The sequence below is a fragment of the Acomys russatus genome, chromosome 19, assembly GCF_903995435.1.
Source record: "Acomys russatus chromosome 19, mAcoRus1.1, whole genome shotgun sequence".
Taxonomy (NCBI): Eukaryota; Metazoa; Chordata; class Mammalia; order Rodentia; family Muridae; genus Acomys; species Acomys russatus.
This window is the reverse complement of record NC_067155.1, coordinates 60,970,338-60,997,787: the sequence shown is the minus strand read 5'-3', so window position 1 is coordinate 60,997,787 and position 27,450 is coordinate 60,970,338. Positions and strand designations below refer to the sequence as shown.

General features: G+C 52.5%; 1 protein-coding gene across 3 annotated transcripts; it reads right to left on the bottom strand.

The window, feature by feature from the left end:
• Window positions 1-467: 467 nt before the first annotated feature.
• Cabp1 (calcium binding protein 1) lies at window positions 468-26,088 on the bottom strand. 3 transcript variants are annotated; one of them, XM_051161657.1, is made up of 6 exons: window positions 25,410-26,088; window positions 6,915-6,945; window positions 6,277-6,420; window positions 4,999-5,108; window positions 4,701-4,848; window positions 468-918 (listed from the first exon to the last, which is right to left on the bottom strand). In XM_051161657.1, the coding sequence occupies exons 1-6, from the start codon at window positions 26,001-26,003 to the stop codon at window positions 893-895; spliced, it is 1,053 nt and encodes a 350-aa protein (XP_051017614.1). In that variant the 5' UTR covers window positions 26,004-26,088; the 3' UTR covers window positions 468-892. The 3 variants fall into 3 exon arrangements, with proteins under 3 accessions (XP_051017614.1, XP_051017612.1, XP_051017613.1); XM_051161655.1 differs by lacking the exon at window positions 25,410-26,088 and adding an exon at window positions 11,768-11,963; XM_051161656.1 differs by lacking the exon at window positions 25,410-26,088 and adding an exon at window positions 11,764-11,905.
• Between the last annotated feature and the right edge of the window lie 1,362 nt (window positions 26,089-27,450).

The following is a 27,450-nucleotide window of genomic DNA, read 5'->3' as shown; positions in this document are numbered from 1 at the left end:
CAAAGGACTGAATCTTTTTTTTTTTTTTTTTTTTTTCTGAGACAGGGTTTCTCTGTGTAGTCTTGGCTGTGACAGAGATCCACTTGTCTCTGCCTCCCCAGTGCTGAGATTAAAAGTGTGCGCCACCACGCCTGGCAAGAACTGAATCTTTTGGGGGGCAGCTGACGAGCTAAATAACCACAGCAGTCTCCCTCTTAAAATACACCAATTTCCCCTAATTCCCAGCACTCAGGAAGCTAAACAGAGAAACCCTGTCTCAAAATAAAATTAAATAAAATAAATCACCAAATTTTTGACTTATGTAATATATGGGAACGAAAGTTGCTAGGTATATATAGAATACTCAGTCGATTTATGTAGCTGGCAAGAAAATCCATCCAGTTCTGGGCACACAGGTCTTGGGAAAAGGTGACCTTCCTCTAACCAGGCCCAAAGCAGAGAACACCCTCATCATCCTGTTTGTTTTTGTTTTTTTATTGGTTCTGAGATCAAAGGGCTAGGCGAGCTGGGACCGGCATAGAGCTCAGGAGGGCGCTGAAAGGCTCTGCCCTGGGGCAGACATGCTGTGTGGGGGTCTGCTGGCGGGCTCCCTGGCCCACCCAGCCAGCAGCAGCGGCTGGGCACATGGCACTCGGCGCCCTGCATGTCCTCTACCGGCACTGTGGCCTCCTCGCCGGCGGGCGCCCCCTTTTCCAGTTGCAGGAGTGGTGAGTCTTTCACAGTGCGGAGGGGTGGGGGTCCGGGGTGGGCACCTCCCCCGGGGTGCAGGCAGGCCCCATCCGCCAGTACATCCTGGGCTCTCTCAGCAGCTACTGCGGGGTGAGGCGAGCTCGGCTCGGCTCTGCTCCCCGCCTGTGGGAGTTGGCAGTCCTGGAGGAGCCCCTGGGCGGCCTCAGCGAGACATCATCCGGACAAACTCTGTGAGGGGACAGACAGTGGCCGTCAGGAGCCAGCACAGGCCACCGAGTCTCCAGGCCTCTCCTAGTCGCCCCTGCTCGGAGGCTGTGCTGTCTGCCACCCCCACGCTGCATCTTTGCAAAGCAGCTCTGAGTGGCAGGCAGACCTGGCCCCTGCAGCCATCCCCAGAGCTCGCCCCCTGATGGGGAGGCCTCACTGCGCGCCCAGTCTGATACTTACAGCGCAGTCAGTACTTAGGATTATCACTGTTTTGTGGGGTTTTGTTTGTTTGTTGGGTTTGGTTTTTTGTTTAGTTGGTTTTTTTTTTTTTTTTTTTTTTTTTGGTTTTTCGAGACAGGGTTTCTCTGTGTAGCCTTGGCCATCCTGGACTCACTTTGTAGACCAGGCTGGCCTCAAACTCACAGCGATCCGCCTGCCTCTGCCTCCTGAGTGCTGGGATTAAAGGCGTGCGCCACCTCGCCCGGCTATTGTTTAGTTTTTTAATTCATTGACTCACTCAGGGACATCTTAGCTGTGCCCAAGTTTTGGCAATTGTTAGTAAAGTAGCCATAAGCATCTATATTCAGGGGTCTACACTGACATACACTTTCAACTCATTGGGATAGTCTCTCATTTATTTTTAAAAAACATATATATATATATATATATATACACACATACATACGTGTGTGTGTGTGTGTGTGTGTGTGTGTGTTTGGTTTTTTGAGCCAGAGTTTCTCTGTGCAGACATGGCTGTCCTGGAACTGGACTCACTCTGTAGACCCAGCTGCCCTTGAAACTCACAGAGATCCACCTGCCTCTGCCTCCTGAGAAGTGAGATTAAAGGCATCCACCGCTGCCACCACCACCGGGCTATCTTTTCTCTCTCTCTCTTTTTTTTTTTTTCCTGTGTTTCTTTTTTCTGGGTTTCTCTGTGTAGCCTTGGCTGGCCTGAACTCGCTTTGAGACCAGGTTGGCCTCAAACTCACAGAGATCCGCCGGCCTCCACTTGCCTCTGCTGGGATTACAGGTGTGCTGAGCCACTGCGCCCGCCTGGCTGGCTCTTTGTTTTCAATTGTGCGCGTGCTGTGGTCTGTGCATGCTGTGAGTGCAGAAGAGGCCGTTAGGTGCCCTGGGGTTGGAGTTCCGGGCTGTTGTGGGCTGAGGAATGTGAGCGGGTCGGCAACAGTCAGAGTGTCAGGTGCTCTTAATCCCTGAGCCACCTCTCCAGCCTTTAGCCGAGATTCCGGATCCGACTGCGGAGGCTTCTACCCACTCTGTCTTCCCTTGAAGGCAGGCTGTTCCCAAAGGGGACCTCCTGAGCCCTGTGCTCTGGGCACGTGCCAGCACCCATACATCCTGGCTTTCTACGCAGAAGGCAGGTTCCCAGAGCATGAGAGGAACATGTTACTTCTTTCTTCCATCTCCCACAGTGCCAAGAATGGGGCCACCCACAGGGATGAGCAGCTGCTGAAACTCCAACCTGCCTCTGTACCCCGGCTCTGCTTTCAAATAGTTAGGCAAGTTAGTTTGCTTGTTTGTTTTGAGGCAGGGTCTCTCTAATGTTGCCACTGTGCCTGGCTTTATCTTTTCTTCTTTTCGTGTGTGTGTGTGTGTGTGTGTGTGTGTGCGTGTTTTCGAGACAGGGTCTCTCTGTGTATTAGCCTTGGCTGTCCTGGCGACCAGGCTGGCCTTGAACTCACAGTGATCCATGTTCTCAGGTTTACCCTGAAAAAATAACGGCGAGAGCCATAGCATCATGAGATTAAAGAGGTAATGACATAAAATGACCCATGACAAACACATGGTGTGTATGTAATAAAGGGTTGTGTGATTTTTATCAATTTCTTTAAAAATGCCTGCCGATTATGTCAGGTGTGTCTTGTTGGCTGACACATTTAATCCCAGCCTCAGGAAGCAGAGGCAGGTGGATCGCTGTGATTTTTAAAAGCAGCCTGGTCTAGACCAGTGGCTCTCAATCTTCCTAATGCTGAGACCCTTAAATATAGTTCCTCATGTTGTGGTGAGCCCCTGACCATAAAATAATAATAATAATTATTATTATTGTTAATTTTGGTTTTTTGAGACAGGGTCTCTTTATGTAGCCTTGGCTGTCCTGGACCCACCTTGTAGACCAGGCTGGCCTCAAACTCACCACGACGCGCCTGCCTCTGCCTCCCGAGTGCTGGGATTAAAGGCGTGCGCCACCACGCCCGGCTCAAATGTCAGGCCATCTAGGGCTACAGAGTGAAACCCTGTCTCAAAAAGAAAGAAGAATAGCTGCCTAGTGAATATTATCTATATGTAAGGTGGTTATTGTGCAGGAAATGTTGAGATAAAGAACACTCTGGGTTAAACCCTGTCTCGAGTGATGGGATAACAATTGAGTTGTAATCTGAATAAATTAATAAAATAAAATTGAAAAAATAAACCCTATCTCGAAACAAACAAGCAAACAAACAAAAGAACACTGGCTTAGCCAGGTGGAGGTGACGCACACCTTTAATCCCAGCACTTGGGAGGCAGAGGCAGGTGGATCACTGTGAGTTCAAGGCCAGCCTGGTCTACAAAATGAGTCTAGGACAGTCAAGGTTACACCGAGAAACCCTGTCTTGGAAAACAAAGAACACTGGGCTCCTCTTCTCTCAGAACGGAGCAGGGCAGCCACTGGGTACAGGGTGAGGAACAGGCATGAGGGATGGGCTTGAAATGATACAACGGCCAGAAAAGAGGAGGCTCAGTGTGCAGCAGAGAGCCGAGGTGCTCTGGGGAGCACTCCCTCCTCTGGGGAGCATTCCTACTACTGGGTCTTGGAAAATGAATAGAATGTCACTCAAGGGTGAACGAGATGGCCCAGGAGGTAAAGGCACTGCCAAGAGTGAAGACCAGAGCTCGAGCCCCAGGACCCGCTTGAAGGAAGAAAAGAACCTAACTCCAGGAGGTTGGTCCTCTGACCTTCACACTCGTGCCATGGGATGTGTGTGTGAACACACACAAACACACACACACTCGTCAACCAATTATTGCAATTAAAACAATTTCTCCCAAGTGGATGATAAAACGAAAGGCACCTGGCACAAAGAATGGCCTAGTCACGGGAAGGCCTTCCGGGCTCACATATCTTGAGCATTTCAAAGTGAAGCAATAGTGGATGCTGTGACTGGGAACGTGAGCTGTGGGGTCAGATGTCAGGGGTCAAAGGTCAGGCTGAGGTGTGGTGCTCAGAAAATAGTGGGCAAAAAGACAGACAGGGACAGTTGGACAGACGGGCACAAGGATAGACGAATGTATGAATTGATGGATCCAGGATCGATGCAGAAATGACCGAACAGACAGGGAGATCAGCGGAAATACGAAGACAGCTACAGACAGCTGGAAGGAAGCGTGTGACTATAAAATAAAAACACAGAGGCACCGGTGGACATGGAGATGTGGGCGGGAACACGGCTACTGAGGTGAACGCGTGGGTGGGTATGCTGCGGGAAGGACGGATACGCGAATGGATCGATGGTTGTATGGATGGCTTTCGGAGACGATAAAAAAAACCTGAATAAACAAATTAATTAATAAAAAATGATTTACAAGACTAACAAACAAACAAACAAAAAACCTGAACGGACATCTGCACAGACGAAGAAATGAACGGGTGAAAAATATGGGTGATGGACAAATAGATGGATACACAGACGGAGACGGGGTGGGACCAGAGGATGCCCAGGTAAGATGGGAAGGAAGAAGGGAGAAGAGCAAGGCACAAGGACTCAAGTCGGCGGACACACCCCCCGTTTCCAAGCCCCGCCTACCTTCAAAGTCCACTCGTCCATCCCCATTGAGGTCCACATCGCGGATAATTTCCTCTATGTCTCGGTGTCCCACCTGATGACCCAGAAGCTTTCTCATGGCCTCCCGTAGCTCGCTAGTGCTTATCTCCCCATCGCCATTGGTGTCAAACTAGAGAGTGGGAAAGAGGGTCAGAGGGTTGCGTGAGTGGATGGGCAGCGGGCCTCAAGGCTGGGCAGTGTCCCCAGGGCCAAGGGACTAGGACCAGGACCCGGGACTCAGCATGCCCCACCCCATGCACCACCACCACCTGCCACTCACCTCCCGGAAGGCGTCTCTCAGTTCCTTTACACCGATCATATCTGCTGTCTCTGCCAGGAGTTTAGGTCCCATTAGTTCCACAAAGTCATCAAAATCCACATGGCCACCCACTGGGGCAAAAAAGAAGGGACCAAGTTAGTCTCAACCCACCCATTGCCAGACTCTCACTAAGCAGACTCCTTGGTCTCTCTTATCTCAAGAGGTGGAGCAAGAAACCAGCTGACAGGGATTAATTAATAGGAGGAACTTTGAGTTGAAGGGTATTTAAGACAGCGTGGATAAGAAGGGGCTTTTGAGCTTTTTTGAAAAAAATTTATTATGTATACAGTGTTGCACCTGCTTGTACACCTGCACACCAGAAGAGGGCGCCAGATCTCATTACAGATGGTCGTGAGCCACCATGTGGTTGCTGCAAATTGAACTCAGTATCTTTGGAAGAGTAGCTTGTGCTCTTAACCTCCGAGCCATCTCTCCAGCCCCATGGGGGCTTTTGAGCTTTGAGCTACCAAGCTCTTTGGCTCTTAACTCTTGGCTTTTCCCTCCTGGCCTGTCAGCTGAACTAGTGAGCTTCTGGGGCTTTTTCCTCTGAGACCTGAGCTGAGTAGGAAGGTCAGCTGGGTGCTTTCTCTGCCTCTCTGAGCTAGCAGGCTTTCACCCCAGCATCTGGCTCCTGAGTCTTTATGGGTAAAAATCGAACATTTGGGATGTTCATTTATGACAACACTGTCTCCATCTCCCCACTGCTGACTGTGGCAGTCTGGGATGTGTGCTCTCAGCAGTGGGGGTCAGGGGAAGAGACAGGAGGATCCCTGGGGCTGCTGGCCAACCCCTCCCCCATATCCGCGAGCTCCAAGCATGTGCAGCCAAGCCTGGTTTGTGCGTTCCTGAGGACCGAACCCAGGGCTTTGAACCTGCTAGGCAAGCGCACTACCAACTGAGCTACATCCTGTCCTCAGTGTCCCCGGTCTATATGAGCTCCTTAAGGAGGCGTACACTCCACTGCCCCTGCGTGGGCCCTTCTCCTCCCCACTCTCCTGCTCCCTCCTTTATCTAACAAGTGCCTCGAACCCAGGTCCCTGTCTCTGTAGAACCCAGATAAGCAAACAGGCTCTCGGAACACTAACAGTGTCCTCTGACTTCTTACTGTAAGCCAGGTTTTAGGCTCACCCACGTCCTAGCATTTCTATCATCTCGTTACGAACTGTTTGTAACTGGACCACAGAACTGGATACAGGAGCTGAGCCCAGGCCTGCATGACCCAGAGGGCAAGGGACTCACGGTTCATGTTGATCTGCTGGGAGAGCTCTATGAGCTCCATCTCAGTGGGCATGTAGCCCATGGTGCGCATGCAGTTCCCCAGGTCCCGGCAGTTGATGTAGCCGTCCCTGTCCTTGTCAAATTCTCGAAAGGCCTCTCGGAGCTCTGGGGGGGAAGCGAGTGGGGGTGGGGCAGATGCGGTCAGAGATGGGACCCAAAGACCGTCTAAGGTAAACCGGGCGTGGTGGTGCACGCCTTTAATCCCAGCACTCGGGAGGCAGAGGCAGGTGGGTCGATGTGAGTTTGAGGCCAGCCTGGTCTACAAAGTGACTCCAGGACAGTCACGGCTACACAGAGAAACCCTGTCTTGAAAAAGCAAAAAAAGAAACACAAAACAACAAAAAACAAATCAGAGCCAGGCATGGTGGTGGATGCCTTTAATCTAGCACTCAAGAGGCAGAGGCAGGCGGATGTACGTGAGTTTGAGGCCAGTCAGGTCTACAGAGTAAGTTCCAGGACAGCCAGAACTATACAGAGAAACCCTGTCTCAAAAAAAACAAAAATAAGCCAAAAACAAAAAACAAAGAAACCCAAACCCAAAACCCACCCACACTTTCTTTGGGGTTGAGCTGCCCTTTCCCATGAGGGCCTGACTTTACCTTCAATCTCTTCCGGTCGTAATGATCTGTCCTGAAAACAAGAGAACACATCACATTAGCTGCAGCAAGAGACCTCGGACTTACAATATGCCCACCCAGTGGGGCATCCAAGTGGCAGCGGGCACAAGGTGGGAGGTGATGGGAACCGAGCAGAGGTCTGTCTGGACCTTGAGGGGAAAATACGCAGTCCCCAAATCAGAGGATATTAACAGAGGTACCCCCCACACAACAGTCCCCGCATAGACTGGGCCACCGAAGCGCTGCATCCTTCTCCAGACTCAAGAATGAGTTGGGAGCAAAGCCAGTCCTGAGGCAAAAACCTGTAAATAAAATAGGGCCGGGGTGGGGGTGGGGGAAGACATCAGAGAGCCAAGAGACCACCCCATGGCACCAGGAGGAGCCTAGCCGCAGAAGCCTGAAGGATGATGGGAGGGGGTGGGGCTACAGGAGGAGAGCAGGTAGAGGCCATGCAGGCAACCCCAAGAGAAGAAAGGGGGGAGGTTCAGGGTATGTGATGAAGAGCTGGAGCCTGGGCACTGGCCCCACCTTCCTCCAATGTGACCCCATGCCTGTACCCTCCCCCATTATAGGACACAGCATAGGACCTGGGGGCTGCCAGTTTCCAAAACACGCATCTGCATCCTTTAGCAGGACCCCTGTCCCCATAAGGAGCCAAGCCCCCCAACACCCCCCCCCACCCCCCCCCCCCCCCCCCGCATCCAGCTACTAAAACTACTAGAGAAAGCCTCCGAAAAGCAAGTTTAGAGGAAGCGTGGGGAAGGTTCCTAATGGTGACAGCCGTTAACCCAGGCCTGCCCAGGAAAAAGACAGGATATGAGAGGCATGTTTCAGCTCTCTGCCTCAGGTGGGGGAGTATGAGGCGGGTCTGGCTACCCTAAGGAGGCTCACAGCAGGTAATGGCTCCCCACATCATTAATAATACAGACATAAGGAGTGCTATAGTGAATGTGAGGCATCTCGGCTGTGCACAAAAGTTGTCTCAGTCAGTGGGGCCAAGAAGGGTGGAGACAGTGGCACCTCGGAGACAATGGCGCCCAGAAACAATGGCACCAGGATACGGGCACCCCGTCAGAGGGTTGCGTCCAAAGGAAAAGGTTGCGTTGAAGTTCACAGTGAATGCGAGTTTGGAATGCGCAGGCAGTAGACTCCTCAGGTCCCTGCCAGGGGGGCATGGGAGGGGATGGGGAAAAGTTGCTCGAATGGAAGTGGTCTCCGTGGTGACACTGCTGCAGGGATTTTCCCTTAAAAGGCTGGCAGAGCATATGTGGCACAAGGGTCACTCCTGCTCTCAGACAGAAATATATGTTCCGGGACATTCTTGGGTAGCCAAAGAGATGTGTTTCCGTGTACGATATTAACAGTAAGTGAAAAATAACTGAGTACAGTCATCCCTCACTATCAGTGGGGGACCGATTCCAGAAACCCCAGGCACGCCAAAAATCCAAAGATGCTCAAGTCCTTTACATAAAATGGCATGCTGATTTGCATATAATTTACATACCTCCTCCGGTATGCTTCCGATCGGGTGGAGATGACTTATTCTATTTATACAATGCAAGTGCGGTGTAAATAGTTGCTGTACTGTTGTATTGTTTAGGAAAAGGTGAACAAAAAAATAATCTGTGTGTGTTCAGGGCAGATACAAGGTTTTAGTTTCTATTTAAAAATTTTTTTTAAAGATTTGTTTTTATTTGGTGCATATGAGTGTTTTTCCATGTGCACCACCTGCATGCCTGGTGCTCACACAGGCCAGAAAAGGACGTAGGATCGCTTGGAACTGGAGTTACAGACAGTTGTGAGCTTCAGGTAAGTTTTGGGGAGTAAACTCAGGTCATCCCTGAGAACAGCAAGTGCTCTTAACATCTAGGGCTCGAACTCCAGATGCAAGGTTTTGAATGTTTATTTTGGGGTGTGTGTATGTGTCAGAAGACAACTTATAAGAGTCGGTTCTTCCAGCACTTGGGAGGCAGAGGCAAGCGGATCGCTGTGAGTTTGAGGCCAGCCTGGTCTATAAAGCGAGTCTAGGACAGCCAAGGCTACACAGAGAAATCCTGTCTCAAAACAAAGCAAAACAAAAAAAAAGTGAGTTCTTGCCTTCCAGCGTGTGAGTCCTGGGGATCGAACTCAGGTCATCGGATTTGTTACCAAGCACTTTTATCTGCTAAGCCATCTTGCCAGCCTCAGATGCCAGTTTTTAAAATATTATTTTTTGATCCACTGTTGCTTGAATCCCCAAATGTGGGGATCCAAGGAAAAGGGGAGCTGACCTTACATACAAGTGCACACAAGTATGCAAACTACATTCAGTGGGATCAGCTACTGAGCTAGAATCAGTCTTCCCCACCCCCTCAACCCAACCCCCAACCCCCCCTCCTCCCAGGCAGCTTGCTGCTCTTCCTGGGCTGAGGTCTTCCGCAGGTCTGGGGAGGAAATTCACACTGCAGACCCTCAGCACAGGCTCTTCACTCTTTTTGTGTTCCCAGATCCCAAGCAAGGCACTCCTTCACAGTAAGCCTGCAACAGCACTCCTGGTGGCCGCTCCCAGGCTCACACTCCGGCCCCCAGCCCACCTTAAGGGTAGTAGAGGGACTTGTGTTGTGTTCTGGAGTAGTCAGGGTTACACACTGGTACAGGCACCAATCCCGGGGCCGGGGAGGGCAGGCAGCCTTGGGAACATATCTACTCCCTTCCAAGTTTGTGCAGTTGGGAGAACCCAGAGCCAGACAGAGCCGGGTGCAAAGCTTGTAGCTGCTACCTCCTAGGCGAGGGTCACACACTTAGTATGTGAAATTCAATCAGTGCAATCTACAAATGTTTGTGTCCATAACAGCCCATCACCCACTTCTCTATCACAACTCAGGATGCCTGTAGGGGGATGTTCAGCACAGTAGCCACCAACCACACATGGCTACTTATATCTGAATTGGAGGGCTGGGGTGTAGTTCAGAAAATCCATAGCATACTCAAGACCCTAAACTCAATCCTCAGCAAGAACAGAGCTTTTAGCCGGGCGTGGTGGCACGCGCCTATAATCCCAGCACTCGGGAGGCAGAGGCAGGTGGATCCCTGTGAGTTCAAGGCCAACCTGGTCTACAAAGCGGGTCCAGGACAGCCAAGGCTACACAGAGAAACTCTGTCTAAAAAAAAACAAAAACAAAAACAGAAAACAAACACACAAAAAAACCCCAGAGCTTTTAATTAAAATAAAATAAATTGCGTCAGCCTCAGTTTCCCCACATGTGAAATGGGGGTGATAGAAGGTACCTGCCTCCAGGAACCGGGGCTTCCGTGAGGCAATGCACCGAGATACTTGGCATAGCATTGCTTTCCTCACCATACGGTGGGTGCATTGTAAAGTATATGCTTATTTATTTATCTATGAATGTGCAGGTGTGTGTGTGTGTGCAGACATGTGTGAGGGTGTGTGTAGACAGAGTTAAGTGTGTGTGCACAGGTGTGTGTGAAGGCGTGAGAGCTCATGCATGTGTACATGGTTGCATATGCAGGAATGCACAAGTGGAAGACAGGAGTCAACCTTAGATGCTGTCCCTTTCACCATATATTATATAACTCTGTGTGTGTGTGTGTGTGTGTGTTTGTTGTTGTTGTTTTGTTTTTTCGAGACAGGGTTTCTCTGTGTAGTCTTGGCTGTCCTGGACTCGTTCTGTAGGCCAGGGTGGCCTCAAACTCACAGCGATCCACCTGCCTCTGCCTCTCAAGTGCTGGGACTAAAGGCGTGCGCCACCACCTCCCGGCTACCTTATAATTTTTTTAAGTTATGGGTTATTTATGTACACGTACATGAGTGCAGGTGCCTTTGGTGGCCAGAAGGTGGCAGTAGATCTCCATGGAGCTGCAGTTAGAGCCAGTTGTGAGCTGGGAACTGAATTCAGGTCTCCTGAAATAGCAGCACCACTGAGCCATCTTGCCAGCCTGTCCCCAGCCCCATCCACCTTACGGTTTGAGACAAGGTCACTCACTGAGACCTGAGGTCCACTGGTTTTAGGCCTGTGAACCTCAAGGATCTTCCTGTGTCTGACCCCCAGGATTTGGCTGGGAATTACAAGCACCCATCACCATACACAGCTTTTTAGTGGGTGTGGGGACTAAACACAGATCCTTTACTATCTCTCGGCCTCTGCTTTTATAGTTATTTATTTATTTTTGGTTTTTCAAGATGAGGTTTCTCTGTGTAGCCTTGGTATTACTTTGTTTGTTTGTTTGTTTGTTTTTCCAAGAATTTATTTATTTATTTATTTTGGTTTTTTGAGACAGGGTTTCTCTGTGTAGCCTTGGCCATCCTGGACTCACTTTGTAGACCAGGCTGGCCTCGAACTCACAGCGATCCGCCTGCCTCTCCCTCCCAAGTGCTGGGATTAAAGGCGTGCGCCACCACGCCCGGCTACTTTGTTTTTAAAACATTTTTTGTAAAGATTTATTTTATTTTGTATGTGTATGCGTGTTTTGTCTGCACAAATATATGTGTATGGTATGCATGCCTGGTGCCCATGGGGGTCAAAGAAGACATTGGGTCCCCTGAGGCTGGAGTCACAGATGGCTGGTAGCCACCAAGTGTGTGCTAGGAACTGAACCCAGGTCCTTTAGAAGAACAGCCAGTGCTCTTAACCATCAAGCCATCTCTCCACCCCCCTTCCCCCGCTTTAGTTATTTCCCGGTGGTTGATACAGACTCGCTTTGGAGACATGAGCGGGAGACTTCCGGGATCAGACCGTCAAGTCGGGGGTTTGAGCATAGGGCCGCTTTCCTTCCCAGCACCTCCACACGCCCTATGAAGCCAAGTTCTTCTGGCTGCACTGGGCCGACTTACGTACAGGTTGTCTGTTCTCAGCGAAACCCTTTCGGAGGAAAATGCAGGCCGGACCCAGCAGGTTGTGCATGACGGCACAGTTCTGGGCCAGCATCGCGAGGGGTCCAGGAAGCTCACCGCCATCTGCCAGCCCGTCCTCACTTGTCTGCACCACCATGTAGCTGCTCTTCTCCTCCCGGTGCATCTTCAGCCAGCACCAAACAAACCAAAAAGAGAGGTGAGGAGGAGTCACCTCCCTGTTCCCCGGGACCCTCCCAGCACCCGGCCTGGCTGCTGAGTCTAGAAGATCCTTGAGAGTCACGTGCTGAAGTTCTGAGGGCGTTAACGCATACAAGGGCAGGGATCTAATTGTCCAACTGGTGGAGAATCCAATCCTTGGCTGAAATAGTTGTCCCGTGAAGAGCTAGACGTGATGCTTGAAGTAGGATGCACACACACACACATACACACACACACACACACACACACACACACACACACACACACATGCACACACATTTATATACAGAGAATCGTACACTGTGTGCATGCAGTTCAGAGGGAGGCAGCTACCCCTAACTCAAGAGTGTCACACAGAACCATGTCCTTTCCCCAAGTGTTCCCAGGGTCCCAGCTTAACCCCCAGGGACCTACATCCTGTCTCCCAGCCCTGATGGAATCAGACCCTGCCCTAGCTGGAACTGCTCCCCGTCCTGCCCCCCAGTCAGGACAGTGAGCAAAGTTGGTTAACAGCATCTGTAAGGAGGTCACAAGCAGATGCCATCGCTGACAAAGGAGACAGGTAAGTGGTGAGAGGCAGGGATGGGGCGCAAAATGGATGCCGTGTCCTAGCTCTAAATGGGTGGCCCTACTCACTGCACTCAGGCCCACAGGTGCCAAGTCTGGCTTTAAAAGCACCAGTGGGTCAGACAAGATCCACTGGTACCCAGATTCCACCTGCTTGTGACGGCATGACTGGGCTGTCTTCCAGCAATTTTCCTTTCCTCCCTCTTTCCCTGGCTCCATGCCCAGGCTGGCTTGGCCTCCTAGACCTCAGGAGGCTGAGGCAGGGGCCTTGCCGGCTGACCGAATATAGCTATGCTCTTGGGCCGTGGCTGGCCTTTCGTCCTCCCTGCTGATTCCCACACAGTTATAAAAAGTCAGCATTGCCCCTTAGGACAGAAGCAGTGTCCAGACACAACATGCGGCTAGACCTGGGCCTCCCAGCACTGTGCCTTGCAAGGGACACAGCCTCTCTTCAGTGTGGGAGACTGTCGCAGAATCTTCCCAAGGACAGGCAGGGTAGCTGGGAGAGCTCTCTGCCTGAGACCCAGCTGTATGCTCACCATCCCAGCCAACCTCTTCCAACTAAGCTGCCTTTAGCTAAACAAAGGTCACATGTGGATGGGGGCAGCTTGTTCTGTTGGGTCTTCCCTCATCTGCCTGTCCTCTCATGCTGTGCTTCTCCCTTAAGCCTTCGTCTGGGGTGGGGGGCGCTGTTGGTAGAGACATGTTTTTCTAAGTCCTTCCAACACCCCAAACCCCTTCTAGACCTAGAGAGGGAAAAACAGTATTTCAGGTCCTCAAAGGGGACGCAGTGACTCAGACCAAGGCTCAAGGGTCAGTTGTAAGAGACCTCTCAGCATGACGGAAGTCAACAGAACCAAGGCCCATTCTAGCTCGAATCTCTGCTCCACCGGCTCACACTTCTGGACCTATGTTGGAGCTAATAAGGACCAGAGAACCCTCCCCTCTAAGAAGCAGCAGTTCATGACAAGTCTGGGACTGGATGGGTGAAACCGGCTTCAGGACGTAATCTTATTGGAGATGTTTGTGGAAAAGCAGACTTTCTGTTTCTGCCTGAATCGCACACATGCTGGCTCAGGGGATGCACAGCCCAAGAAGAAGGAGGAGGAGGAGGAGGAGGGGGAGGAGGAGGAGGAGGAGGAAGAGGAGCAGCAGCAGCAGCAGCTGCTGGCACAGAATCCTAACAGGGTTTAGTGCGTTGGTTCTATGCACCATCTTAGGGAAAGCTCTGGCTCTGCCACTTGCTGCTGGCTGTGTGACCTGGAGCAGCTCCTCATCTCCCTGTGCCCCTTGTGCATCCTCCTTGTATACCTGGGGGTAGCCATCTGTGTCCACTAGGCTCTTGTGAGCATCTAATGAACAAGCTACTGCCTATACAGTGCTTTGCATGGTGTTTGGAACACAGTAAGAGCCAAATAAATGAAGTTGCCGTAGTTACGGCAAGGATGCCGCCACCAGTGATGACACTGGTAGAGCAAGTTAAGAGATGTCGGGAGGCAGAAGGCATTTTACTTCCGGCTCCAGAGGAAGTGGGGGAACATCTGCTCATCAGCAAAGAAAGGAGAAGGACAGAGAGGAACACGCTCCCACCAAGAATAAACCAGTGGTGGCTGGGGAATTTCCACTGCTTCTCTTGATTATAACTCTGCCTGGCACCAAGTTGCCCCAGGAGGCGGCCGTTCTTCTCCAGCCGGTGTTGATGGCACCTGACAGGCTGGTCCTGCTCAGCTTGGGGCCCGAAGCAGAGGCTACCTATTCCCATGTCTAGCTTGCACTCAAGAAGCAGAACCAGGGGCCAATAATGTCTGGCCCGGAACCAGGAGAGGCCAGCGTATTAGAGAAATATCGTGACCTCTGGCTCGCTAACAATACAAGCTGGCCGGGGCGGGGGAGGGTGGGGGAGGGGGGAGCACACACAGGTCAAAACTTCCCCCGGTCTGTTCATGGTCAAGGAGAGCTTGAAGGGTGTGTGCTTAATGAGGTGGGGGGGGGGGGCATTTTGCTGCACAGGGTAGGAAATCCGACCAGACGGCCTCGAAGGTCATATTTTGGAATTTATGAATAACATTTCTGGCCGTGGGAGAGAGAAAAAGCGTGCTCGAGATATAGCAGGTCTGACTTCACACAGTGCAGGCTCCAAATCCCAGCTCTGCTTGCTAGTGACAAGTGTGACCTCGGACATTCTTATCTCTGTGCCCAGCTCCCTGCTCTGCAAACTGGCCGAGAGGATATTCAGTAGAAAAGAGCAAGTGAGATGGCAGCTGTCTCCTATGTTGTTAACTAACCCAGAAAGAGAAATGCTGTTTAAGATTTGTGATGACTCATCCAGTGGACTCCGAGCCTCGCCCGATGCACGGTCGCCCAGTGGTAGAGGCACAGGCCTAGCATGCAGGAGGCTCTGGGTAATGAATCCTAGCTGAGTGTGGGTGCTCATGTCTCTGCTGTCTTTCTAACAGGCATCAGCTAAGACAGGAGGATCTTGAGTTCCAGCCTAGCCTGAGCTACAGAGCAAGTTTTGGGGCCAGCCCGGGCTACAAACAGAAACCTCATCTCAAAAAACAAAAACAAAGCCACGTTTCTGGTCTATCCTTCCGCTCAGATGACATTGCTAAGGACAGCGATAATCCTAACACATGTCTCGGACTATCCACCTGGCCCTGGGCAGAACGCACCATCATTTTGAGCGTTAAATATTAGGGGCTGGGCCTGGTGATACACACCTTTAATCCTAGTACTTTGGAGGCAGAGGCAGGAGATGTGTGAATTTGAGGCCAGCCTGGTCTACACGGTGAACTCCTGGCCAGTTATGGCTACATGGTGAAACTTTGTCTCAAACAAAACAAAACTAAACTAAAATCAAACCAGAGAGAGAGAGAGAGAGAGAGAGAGAGAAACAGACTGAGAAGAAAAAAGAAAAAGGTTCAAGTTGAGCTTGCCTTTAATCCCAGCACTCGGGAGGCTGAGGCAGGCGCTTCTCTGTGAGTTCGAAGCCAACCTGGCCTTCAAAGCAAGTCCAGGACAACCAAGGCTACACAGAGAAACCCTGTCTTGAAAAAAAAAAGAACCAAAAAAAGAAAGATTCAATATTATGAACCAACTGTACTGGCTCACACCTGTACTCCCAATTCTCAAGATGCTGGGGCCTAGGTTTCAGAGTAAGGCCCCTGTTTCTAAAAGGCAGAACAAAACAACAAAAGAGCAACACGGCAGGCAAGGGTGATGTATAAGGCTCTGGGATGGATCCCCGTTGATACACACCCTCTGGGAGAGGTAGGTAGCTGTCAGCAATTGGTGGGCAAAGGAACTAAGTCTCGGAAAGGTAAGTAATTTGTCCCAGATCACATGGCCAGAAAGAGGAGACTATGTGGTCTGACATAAGCCCTCAGCAGAGGGAGAGATGTCAGGAGGCAAAGGGCCCTCGAGCTTAGGACCCGCTGCGTTGGCCTTCGCCTGTGATCCTCTCATTCGGATCAGCTCCCCGAAATCACTTCAGAGGCACAAGCCTCCCCTAAGAGAACCACAGACCGTGAGACACAATGGAAGCGCCAGGCCTCGGAGCAACCCAAGGAACAGCGAAGATTAAATGGAATTTGATGTGAGCAGCTTAGCCAAACGAGGAAGGCGACAGGCTAAAAAGCCCAAAGTGCCCTAAATTGAGAGACCAGAAACCTAATGGGGGAAGATGGGATGGGACCTGAGTGAAGGCCCCACAGCCAATCCAAGACCGTACGTAAGTCACCTGACCCTCCAATCCCCGCCCCCCTCAATTGGCAACCACATTTCTTATTTGGAAAATGAAAACACTAGAGGCAAGATATCTTTCATCAGTCTATGACTTGACTACGGGCTAGCAACGGGGGTAGAGGCCCCTGGAACAAACACACTGTGGATGCTACCCAGACCTTTCTAAAGACGTTCGAGGGAGAGAAACCCTCGCTTTCCCCAAAGGAATCCTTGCAAATGAATACTGTCTTGGAGTATAAGCAATAAACCCACTCAGAAAAGAGACACTCAGATAGACTCCTGACCCACATATCTCTTGGGCACCCTGTTTCTCAAAAGAAGCCATCTTGGGCTCTCAGATGACCTGGTCCGATGCGGTTCCTTCAACCCCACAGGGTTCAAGTCTTAAATCAGTGGTTCTCAACTGCTGGGTCTTGACCTCTCCAGCAAACTTTTATCTCCAAAAAATATTTACGTTACGACTCATAACAGTAGCAAAAATAGAGTTATGAAGTAGCAATGGAAATGACTTTAGGCTGGGGGCGGGGTGTCACCACAACAGGAAGAGCTGTGTTAAAGGGCCATAGCGTTAGCGTTAGGAAGGTTGAGGACCGCTGGCTTAGAGAGCACAGACCCTCTGAGCCTGGGACCTGCTCCTGAACGGTCTGACTCTTTAGGGTCTAGGGTGGCTACGTACTGATATCCTGAGACTCCAGCCTTTACACGCTACACTCCAGAAGCCCCAAAGTCACATGAATTCTTTCTTAGCTCGTGTGTAAATCCCAACTATTGGCCTTCCCAGACCCCACTACCCATCACCCGGGGCAGTCTTAAGGCCTAACTTTAGCTCTGAGTCCGCCTAGAACGTAAGAATCTGCGTGCTGATTGGGGGGGGGGGGCTGTCTTGAAGTTGGAATGGGGTTATGGTTGTGGACAGACACCCTGGGGAGGACAGAGACCGCCAGCTGCCCACCCGTTCCGTGCCCTCTGAGGGAGGCAGCAAGATGCCGCCTCCAACCTCAGCCCTAGGACTTGGGGGGCCCCCGAAACATACCTTTCTCGAGAGGTTTCTTAACGGTGACTTGACACAGTTGCCCATCCCTACACTGACGCAGCCCCTTGGGCAGTCTCTGGGTCCATGAAGGAGGCTCCTGGGGGACCAGAAGACCTCGGTTCTGGGTCACCGTCAAGCCCAGCCACTCTCTGCCGACAACCGCTCTTCCTCCAGGACAGAGCTGAGCCCCAGCGCGTGCGTGCTCGTCTGCCTGGCTGCTCCTGATGATATTTTTATTTTTTATTTTTTTTTTTCTTCTTCTGGTGGTTTGGATGTGTGTTTGTGTGTCTAGGTTTAACTTTCTGGTCACTTTCTTAAGGAGACAAAGGCAGAAGGGGAAAGTGCATGGCACTGAAAAACATCCCCCCAGAGAGTAGATTGGCCGCTGGGAAGCCTTCCGGATCATCAACATCAGATTAGAGCATTAGAGCTGAGTCCCCTCTCTGCTTTCCCTTCCCTCAGCCCCTCCTTTCCACGCTGCCAAATATGCAGGGAAATTGCCTTGGGGAGGGGGACCTAAGGTGCCAGCTGTAGCCGGGGATTAGGCCAGCAGACCCAGAAGGGGGAAAGCTGGCTAGTTTGGGCCCCCAAAGCCAGGGTGCCTCACAGCGCGTGCGTGCACACACACACACACACACACACACACACACACACACACACACACACACCATACACATGCATGCACACACAGTGCCCCAGGGAGATGTACGCCTCGCCTGAAGAGCACCGAGCCGGACAAGCATGCCTCATCAGCCACTGGCAATTCCGGCTGGATGGACAGCAAGGTGGTTCTCAGTTGAGGGCCTGGGAGATCTTGTGACGTCTCTATTACGCTCCGTTTTCCACACTTGCCTCACCGTTGACACGGAACGAGGCTCCAGGGCTGACGGCACAGCTGCACTCGGCTTCTCCCTTATGCTCCCTCTGCTCTGTAAAAGCTCCCTGACCCTCGGGAAAGCAAGAGATGGCTCTGAGGGGAGCGGGATGAAGACGGAGCTGGCACACAGGGGATGGCCAAGGTCTCTGGTCTTTTTCATCTTCTGCCTAATCCTGACCAAGAGTCTTTCACTGGCTTCGTTCGAGTCCAGAACAGGGAGGCTGCCCTTTAAAAAAAAAAAAAAAGGTCCTCCAAGTCCCACAGCAGGAACTTTACAAATGACTGGATATTCTTGTCCCGCCAACTTCTTGCTTTGGAGAGAGAATCCTCACGCCTCCGGATGTCCCGGTTTGAGAGCTGCAGTTGTAGGCGGATACCCACAGAAGCGGTCCTGTTTTCTTGCATCCAGCTTTTCCCCAGCAGGGGGCACCAGAGAGAGCGATCAGGAGGTTGACTCCGGCCCAGGCCTTGATGCAACCACAGACTTCGTCCCAGACTGCCTCCTCTCCCAGAAACTTTTGTCCTGTTTGGTTGTCTAGTCAGAACTCTCATGAGGGAAGTTGGCTGGGTGCGTAGCCCAGTGGGTGGCACAAGCTTCCTCCTAGAAGTCTCCTAGGAGACTGCTGGCTGATTCACTATGGCTGTGGTGCTGTGTGCCGGTGCCGCCTTGGAATGGTTTCTTTGTGTTTTTTGTTTGTTTTTCGAGACAGGGTTTCTCTGTGTAGCCTTGGCTGTCCTGGACTTGCTTCTCACTCTGAGTGCTGGGATTAAAGGCGTGTGCCACCACGCTCTGCTTGAAGCTGTTTCTTGATGCCTTGTTTGGACCATATGCCTGGAGGAGGGGGGTGGGGAGAGGCCCCTCCCTGAGGGCAAAGGAGGAGCCTGAGTGGCAGGAAGGAGGGTAAAGATGCCAGGGAGCACCAGGCGGGATGGTGGTGGCCCGAACCGTTAATCTCAGTGTCAGGAGGCAGAGGCAGGTGGATCTCTGTGAGTTGGAGGCCAGCCGAGTCTACAGAGGGACAGCCAAGGCTACACAGAGAGACCCTGTCTTGGAAAACAAAACAGAACAGATGCCAGGGAGCTGGGAAGGGAAGAACAGGCAGTTTACAAATGCACAACAGCATGAAGGAAGCACTTTGCTGGTCCAGGGGCCAGGGCCAGTGGCCTCTGATAAGCAGGGAAGGGTCGTCGAGGGTCTGAGGTTGAGCCCTGGCTCTGTCTGTAATCACCTTCCTTTCCTGGGCTTCGGTTTCCTCCGTTAGAAAATGGGACTTTCCCTGGCTGGCTAATAAAGTGCACACAGGAAAGCCTGTGGTACATAATACGCACTGATAAGTAATTATTGACGTGCAAGGGGGAAGTATCCTTTGCCCAGTGTTTATGTGCCGGGTGCTGGGCTTGGCTCTGGGGACACTGAGGAGAAGCAGCAGGAGTCACGAGGCAGGGAAGGGCCGGCTGTTTAACTATCACAGATAAAGGCTAAGAGAGACGCAGACACTGTTGGAGCTTCAGTGGATGTAGGTAACTCTCTGAGTTACCGGGTCTGCCTATTCACTAGGTAACGGGGACTTGTAGACCTGCAGTTTGCATCAAGACCCGCTGAGAAGGGCTGGGAGATGGCTCAGTGGTCAGGTGCACTGGCTGCTCTTGCAGAGGACCGGCGTTTGGCTCCCAGCATCCACATGGCTGCTCACAACCACTGTAACTCCGGTTCCAGGGGATCCAATGTCCTTTTTTCTGAGCTCTGAAGGCACCAGGCACATGTGTGGTATACATACTTGCAGGCAGGAAAAGCACTCATACACATAAAGTAAAAATAAACGAATCTTTAAAAAAGAAAGAAAAGACAAAGGACTCACTGAGGACGTGGTTCAGAGCTTGGAACGCTGTCGAAAGGGCCTGCCCAGGACCTGATTTACACTGGACTTTTGGAGCTTGTTTCTCAGACTCTCCGAGAACAACCCCCACCCCACCTCTCTTAAGCTTTTACGGATAGCTAATGAAACGGTACTCACACAAGGCTCCACCCAGTGTCTGGCACCTAAAACCTGTCCCCTTCCTCTGCCTAGCACTGATCTTAAAGGGCCAGCTGCAGCATCCGTTCATTAGCCATTTACTTAGCACTGGTGATTCCTGCCCCCTGCAGGCCAGTCCCCGCCATAACAGGTGCTTTATCGACCTTGGCTACGTGTGCCTCTGTCCTTGGAAACAGGAGACAGAAGACAGCAAAACCAACCACACGCTTTAAGAAAGCCCATTCCGAGGGCGGGTAGGATCGCTCAGTGGCTCAAAGTGCTTACTGCTGAGCCTTAGAAGCTGAACTGGATCCCTGAGACCCACAGGCAGGAAGGAGAGAACCAACTCCTGAAAGTTGTCTTCTGACCCACATGCACACACATGCACACAGGTTTGCACACACATACATGCACACTCACATATGCACACACAAGCACACATGTACACACACAGGCATGCATACAAGCACCAAGCACGCGCTCGCACACACACATACAAAAGCATGCACACTAGAGCGAACACACAGGAACATTTTACTTGTTCATTTTTGTTTGTTTGATGGTTCAGGGTCTCACTGTGTAGCCCTGGCTGTCCTGGAACACACTGTGTAGACCAGGCTGGCCTCGAACGTCTATAACCACCTGCCACCACCTCTCAAGTGCTGGGATTAAAGGTGTGCACCACCACACCTGGCATATACATGATTTAAGTAAATGAATGTTTAAAAATTCAAAGTCCATTCTGCTTTGGGCTAAGAGTAGGGTTGACACTATTGAGGCTTAAGGTCAGCTAGGGGTCCAGGGGGCCTGGTTATGGGGTAATGGGGTTTTAGAGTCTCCTGCCACTGGGCTAGGCTGAGCAGTGGGCAGGTTTGACCATCCCTAGAAGATGGTTAGCGTTTCCTTTAAGAATGGAAGAGCACTTTGTCACCTCCCCTCCTCATGTACACATTGTAGAACCACCCTCTAATGGAATAATAGCATTAGAGGGTGAAAGGGACAAGCCTGTTGCTGCTCAGCTCTGATTAGCAGAGGGTGGGCCTTAGCATATGAACTGGGGTGACCACCACATGCTCAGGGTGAAAGCTTGGGTACAGCATGAGGGGTGCTCTGTGGACACCTTTTTTTCTCTTGGTCGAGACAGGGTTGCTCTGTGTAGCCTTCGTTGTGCTGGACTCACTTTGTAGACCAGGCTGGCCTCGAACTCACAACGATCCACCTGCCTCTGTTTCCCGAGTGCTGGGATTAAAGGCGTGTGCCACCAGGCCTGGCTTTCTGTGGACACTTCTAATGATGGTCCCTTCCCAGCCAGCATGGTGCCACTCCGGTGGCAGGTGTTACCATTTATTTACTATGTGACCTCTGGCAAGCACTGCCCTCTCCAGAGCCCATGTCCTCATTTCAAAAATGGAGGGCTGATGACGCCAGCCGTCCCAGGTTGCTGTGGAGATAAGAAACACAGACTCTGACAGTGGGCTCCGGGCTGACGTCTCGGGTACCCACGCTGATCATCAGCAACAGCTGGAGACAAACACAGACATCCAGACAATCCCAGAGGATGCTCATCCAACTGACTCAGCTACTTCTACCATCCAAGATTGATGCAAGCCGCAGGCCGACCTCCTCGCACCTCATCCCAGACCTCACAGGAAAGGCAACAGAAAAGAGCCGGTGGGGGCAAGAATGGACATTCAGAGGCCTCATCTTCAAAACACAGGTGTCACATGCCTTTGATCCCAGCACTCGGGAAGCAGAGGCTGGCAGATTGCTGTGAGTTCGAGGCCAGCTTGGTCTACAGAGTGAGTTCCAAATTCCAGACCAGCCAGGGCTACACAGAGAAACACTGTCTCGAAAAACCAACCAAAACAAAACAAAACAAAAATGTAGGTTTGATGTAATTGGGCCCACAGGACCCAAACCCTGACAGCTGTGGCCTCTCTGCATCTATACCATAAGATAGGAAAGCCAGGTAGCCCAGACCCGGGTAACATCAGTCACTCAGTCACTCACAGATACTGCGCTCCTTTTATGTGCTGTGTGCACACTGGGCTGATCCCTCAAGATTAAGAGAGATGTTTCCCTACGGTAGGACCAGAACTGGGTATGTGTGTGTCTTATTTGCATTTGTCTTCTCAAGCTTTAGAGTAAGAGCAGAGGGGCTGGAGAGATGGCTCAGTGGTTAAGAGCACTGACTGCTCTTCCAGAGGACCTGGGTTCAATTCCCAGCAAGCACATGACAGTTCACAACTGTCTGTGACTCCTGTTCCAGGGGATCCGACACCCTCACAGAGACATACATATAGTTAAATACAAATGTGCATCAGATAAAAATAAGCAAATTTTAGGGTAGGAGCAGAAGGTGTGTTCATATTACAGTTTCCCAAGACCCAGATGGCCATGTCCTGCTTACTCAAGGTCACCTCTCTCACCACATAGTCTGCCTGAGCAGCTGGGTGACGTGCACTTAGCTGGGAGAGTGAGGGAATGCTCACTAACACTGAGGTTAAAAGCCTTCTTCAGCCAGCATGAAGGCACCTTCCCTTACACAGCGCTTATCCAGACAAGGCTCTTTTAATGACGATTAATGAGAGCGTCACATTGACACAGGCTGCTGCTCTGCTATGAGCCAGGCCTCTGACATCCTTCATCTAGTGTGAGCCCCGCCACAGCTCTGCCAGGTAGTTTTTCCTCAGTCTTATTTCTGGATGAATAAACCAAGGCCAAGGAGAGACATTTCTGCCAAGGTCACAGAGACACAAAGTGACAAAGTTGGAAGCTAGGGACCCTACTACCCTGCCAGTCACCACGGCACACCTCCACCTGACAGCCACCCTGTCTCCCTGCAGGCTGTCCCCAGAGGAATCTTAATCCCCACTCGCCCCCAATGTGCAGCCTATCTTGATACCTCTAGGGTGCCCAATCTATTACAACAGAAAGAATGCAACCTTGTGGTTAATCATCACCAGCACCAACACAGATAGAGCCCTATCTCGGCGGCACACAACGGACAGAGCTCTATGCATACGCCTGTACAAATCATTTCATCTCCCAAATTCTCTTTGAAATACTATAATTGATTTTTTTTCAAGTGAATAAAAGCCTTGATGAAATTAAGCAATTCACATAAGGGGGGGAAAGGAATAAGCAGATAGGTAAATAAACAAAATACATTTTGCCTTAAGTGGATCCATCTGAAATTTTCTGTATTCAGGACCCCATTTTGCCTTCTCTTAGTCCCCACCCTGTCTCGAAGGACAGAATGTTCGAGGCAGAAAAGTGGTGTCACGGGAGACTGGAGGCTCTGACACACACAAAAAAACCCATACTGGTTTTGTTGTCCTAGATTGTTGCTGTTTGTTTGCTATCCGCATGGATCCCTTGGAGGTGTCACCAGGAAACTCAAAGCTGTGCTTGTGGGGGTGGGGCGGAGAGGGAGAAGGTCTGCAGCTCTCAGAGGCAGGAGCTCCCAGTAGGAGGTAGTAAATATTTCATGGGACCTTCCAGCTCCTCCTGACTCAAGTGACCCTGTGACATTTCAGAACACGGGGCTGGAGAAGAGTCTCCACTTAATGACTGACTGGGAAGTTGGAAGGACTGAGGAGCTTGTTCCTGACCGGCTAGGCCGGTGCAGGCAGACACTGCAGGAGTAGGAAGTGGGGTTCTTTTCCCAGATAGCTGGCAAATCAGCCCGTGACTCGGCACCTTCCAAACTGCTAGGTCATGGACTCCAAAACAGCCCAAACCTTGACTGCTTTCTCTGCGGCTCCCTTCCTAGTGTACCACCGATGCCTGGGGAAAGTAGGTGTTCAAGAAATGCTTGGTAACTGAGCGAATCGCAACCCCCCCCCCCCAAATCACAATACAGCGCCTGGATCACAACCCAGTCCTTGTAGCACACACCACTGCAGTGAACATCTCCCTCGGCACGCAGCCAGGCTATCTCTTTCTCACAGGGCTCTGCATCCAAACCTCTACTCCTGCGCACTGTTTCCGGTTCTCTCTGCGAAAGGCTAACGAAGGCTCCCTGCAGGAACAAAGTCATGAGCCCGCTGGCCCTGTCACACCATCACAGCAGTCCCGTGCAACCCGAATCCACGTGCAGCTGCTTTCATCACACAGCCCCACCTGCACGAGCCACTGCAGAGTAGTATTTTGAAAAGGAACGCACAGATCTGAAGCTAAACACACTCGGCCTCCTTGTAGTGCTGATCCCGCACAGCCAGCCGGGAGCTTGAGGTGACTGGTTTCTTTGCGCTAGATCCTACCACAGAAACGCTTAGACACCCCCCCCCCCCCCCCCCCCGCCTTCCGAAACCATGCTAGCGTTCTGACTGCGCCTCTGCAGAACTGACTCCGTGAGTTCGATTCGATTACCGACTCGGAACTAGAGGAAATCTTGGCTTTGTTCGGAAGTTCACAGGTTTCCTGTCTCCCCAGCGACACAATTCCACACTGTAGCCTTGAAATGAAGCTGACGAGGCTGTTTGTAAACGCGGGCTGACTGCAATCCTTGCCGGCAAAGGCGTGCGGAAACAAAAGGAGTCACTCTTGACCTCTGAGTGGCCTTCCTGACCCTAGAACACACACCACCTCAGGCTTGCGCTTATCCCAGAATTGCCTACCTGCCACCCAGATGGCATCTCTGGAGTACCATCTTCCTTAAAACACTCCAAAGTTCCAGAGGGAGCTGCGGCTCTGGACAGACCCTCCATGCCTGCCCAGACATCTCTTCTCCTCCCCATTTTTCTAATCCCTTAACTTTTTCCAGATCTTTGAGCATACTCTAGATAACGGCTGGTGTAACACGTCTGCAAGCAAGTCAGCGTACTCTCGGGCCCTCCCCTTTGCTGCCCAGACCCCAAGCCCTTTGCTCTTTTGGGTTGCCAGAGGCCAGAGGAGCGGGTAGGCGCCACTCACGACCCCGGGAAATCTCCCTGAGGATAGCGGAGGTCGCTCCTGCAGGTGCGAGGCAGGCTCGGCGCTGCCTAGGAAGAGGCCCGGAGCGTGGACAGCGCACAGGGTGCTGAATCAGACACGGGGGTGGCGGAGCGCCAGGGCCGCGGGAGGACAGGATGAGGTACGCCCGGACCGGACAGAGGTCCGGGCAGAACAAGCAGGGCCAGGGACACGCCGCCGCCGTAGGGTCCCGAGCGCCGGTGCCCTGAGCGCGGGCTAGGGGCGCGGCCCTTACCTGGCCGAAGGCGGAGCTGAGTATGGGGCGCAGCCGGTGGAGGAACGGGTCCGTCTCGGAGGCGCCAGCGGGAGCCGGGTCCCCGCGACCCCGCGATCGCAGGGAGCCCCGTAGACCGAGCGCCGGCGCCAGCCCCCGTTCCTCCCCGTCGCGCCCGCGGGCCGGCGGTAGCGTCTCCCGGGGCCTGCAGTGCGCCTGGGGCAACCCACGCCGGCTCCCGCGCGCGCCCTCGTCGCGCGGCACGGGCCGGCACAGGGGCCTCCGCGAGCTGGGATCCCCGCACGGTGGCGGCGAGCCGGGGCAGGGTCCAGGCAGCCGGCGGCCACGCAGCCCGGGGTCCCGCGCAGAGCTGTGGCGGGGAGCCCGGCTGCCCCCGCTCGCCGCCGCCGCCTTGAGCAGCGACGTCTTGGACTCGCTCTTGGCGATGTGCGAGCTCATCGCGGCGGGGCCCGCGCTCGCATGGCCCGGCGGGGGTGGTGCGGGGCCCCCGGAGAGCAGGGAGCGGGGTGCCCGGCGGGAGCCGAGCCCGAGGACGCGCTGCAGGCGGGCGCCGTCCCCTGGCCGCTTAAATGCGGCCCCGTCGCCGCCGCCCATGTGACAGCGCAGCTTCTGCGCCCGGAGCCCCGAGCTCCCGGCGGCCGGCGTTGCGGATCTGGGGGGGCAGCCTGCTGTCCCCCAAGAGCCCACCCCCGGCTCTCCCGCGGCCCAGGTGCCGCTGCGCCCCGCCCCTCGCCCCGCCCCGCGCACAGGGAGTCCCGCTTCCGGGCGCCTCTGGTGGCCAAGGGGGCGCTGCGGCACTGAACACGAGCAGGAGGGAAGGGGCTGGGCATCTTCCCCCAGGGAGACTAACTGAGCGGGCCAACATCCCCCAAGGAGACTGACAGAACCCCTTATCTGCTTTTTATCATCATGCCCAGAGGAACCCTTGTTGCCCGGGATCGGCCAGTCGCCCCCAGATTCAAGCAAAGGTGCACTTCCCAGAGAGAACAACTTTGGTAATAGGATCAAAGAAGTGCAGGGCGCTAGGCAGCCAGGATGCTTGGCGCTCTGTGACACCACCCAAACGCAGGAGCCAGATGACCTGAAAGGACAACGCTGGAAGGAATGTATCTGTGCATCATTTGATCCACCTTCCACAGAGCGCAGTGAGACTAGAATTGCCCCGGCCAAGTCAGCCACAGAATTTACAGTTGTCACAACCGAAGACTCAGGTGGCATCTGGCTGCTTTACCTGTCCCGGAAGCGCCTGGTGGTGATCAAGTTTTGGGTAAGACCCATTGGCTGCGCGCTCGCTCGTTTCTGAACCCAACAGCGTCCTGCCCTTGGTAGGCGGCCAGGAAGTCACACTGGGCTGGTTTCAATCTCAAATCCCAGCTCTGCAGCTTGCCATCTGGGTAGCTTTGAGCAAGTGTCATCATCCACTTCCCTGAGCCTGCTTTCCCTCTTCTGTGAAATGCAAACGGCTCTTCCGAACTAATTCCTTGGTGACATCAGAAGGCATGGTACACGCAGAAGACCCGAGCAGGAAGCTTGGACAGGGCGGCCACGCATGCGGTTAGCAGGCTGTCTTTACTCTGCACCTCCTGAGGCCCTCGTACCACTGGTGTTTAGTGGTAGGAGGGTTGAGGTTTGGAGCTGGGGACCTCTCCGTGTTCCCTGTCCCTGCTCTGTCCCTACAACCTGCCCACTGCTTAGCCTCCTTAGGGTAGCTGGGCAGACTCCCTAGAACACATGGGCTTTGAGCAGGACCCTCCTTTCTGCATGGAAGGTACTTCTACTTAACACACGGGCAAGAAGGAAAGACGGAGCTGGGTGTGGCGGCACATGTCTGCAGTCCCTTGGGAGTTGCAAACCAGAGAATTAGGATAAAGAATTTGGGCCAGCCTGGGCTACATGAGACTTTGTCATAAAAACAAACAAACAAACAAACAAACCAGGCAAGGTGGTGTACACCTTAATCCCAGCATTCAGAAGATAGAGGCAGGTAGATTTCTGCAAGGCTGTGATAGTCTACAGAGTGAGTTACAGGCCAGTCAGAGCT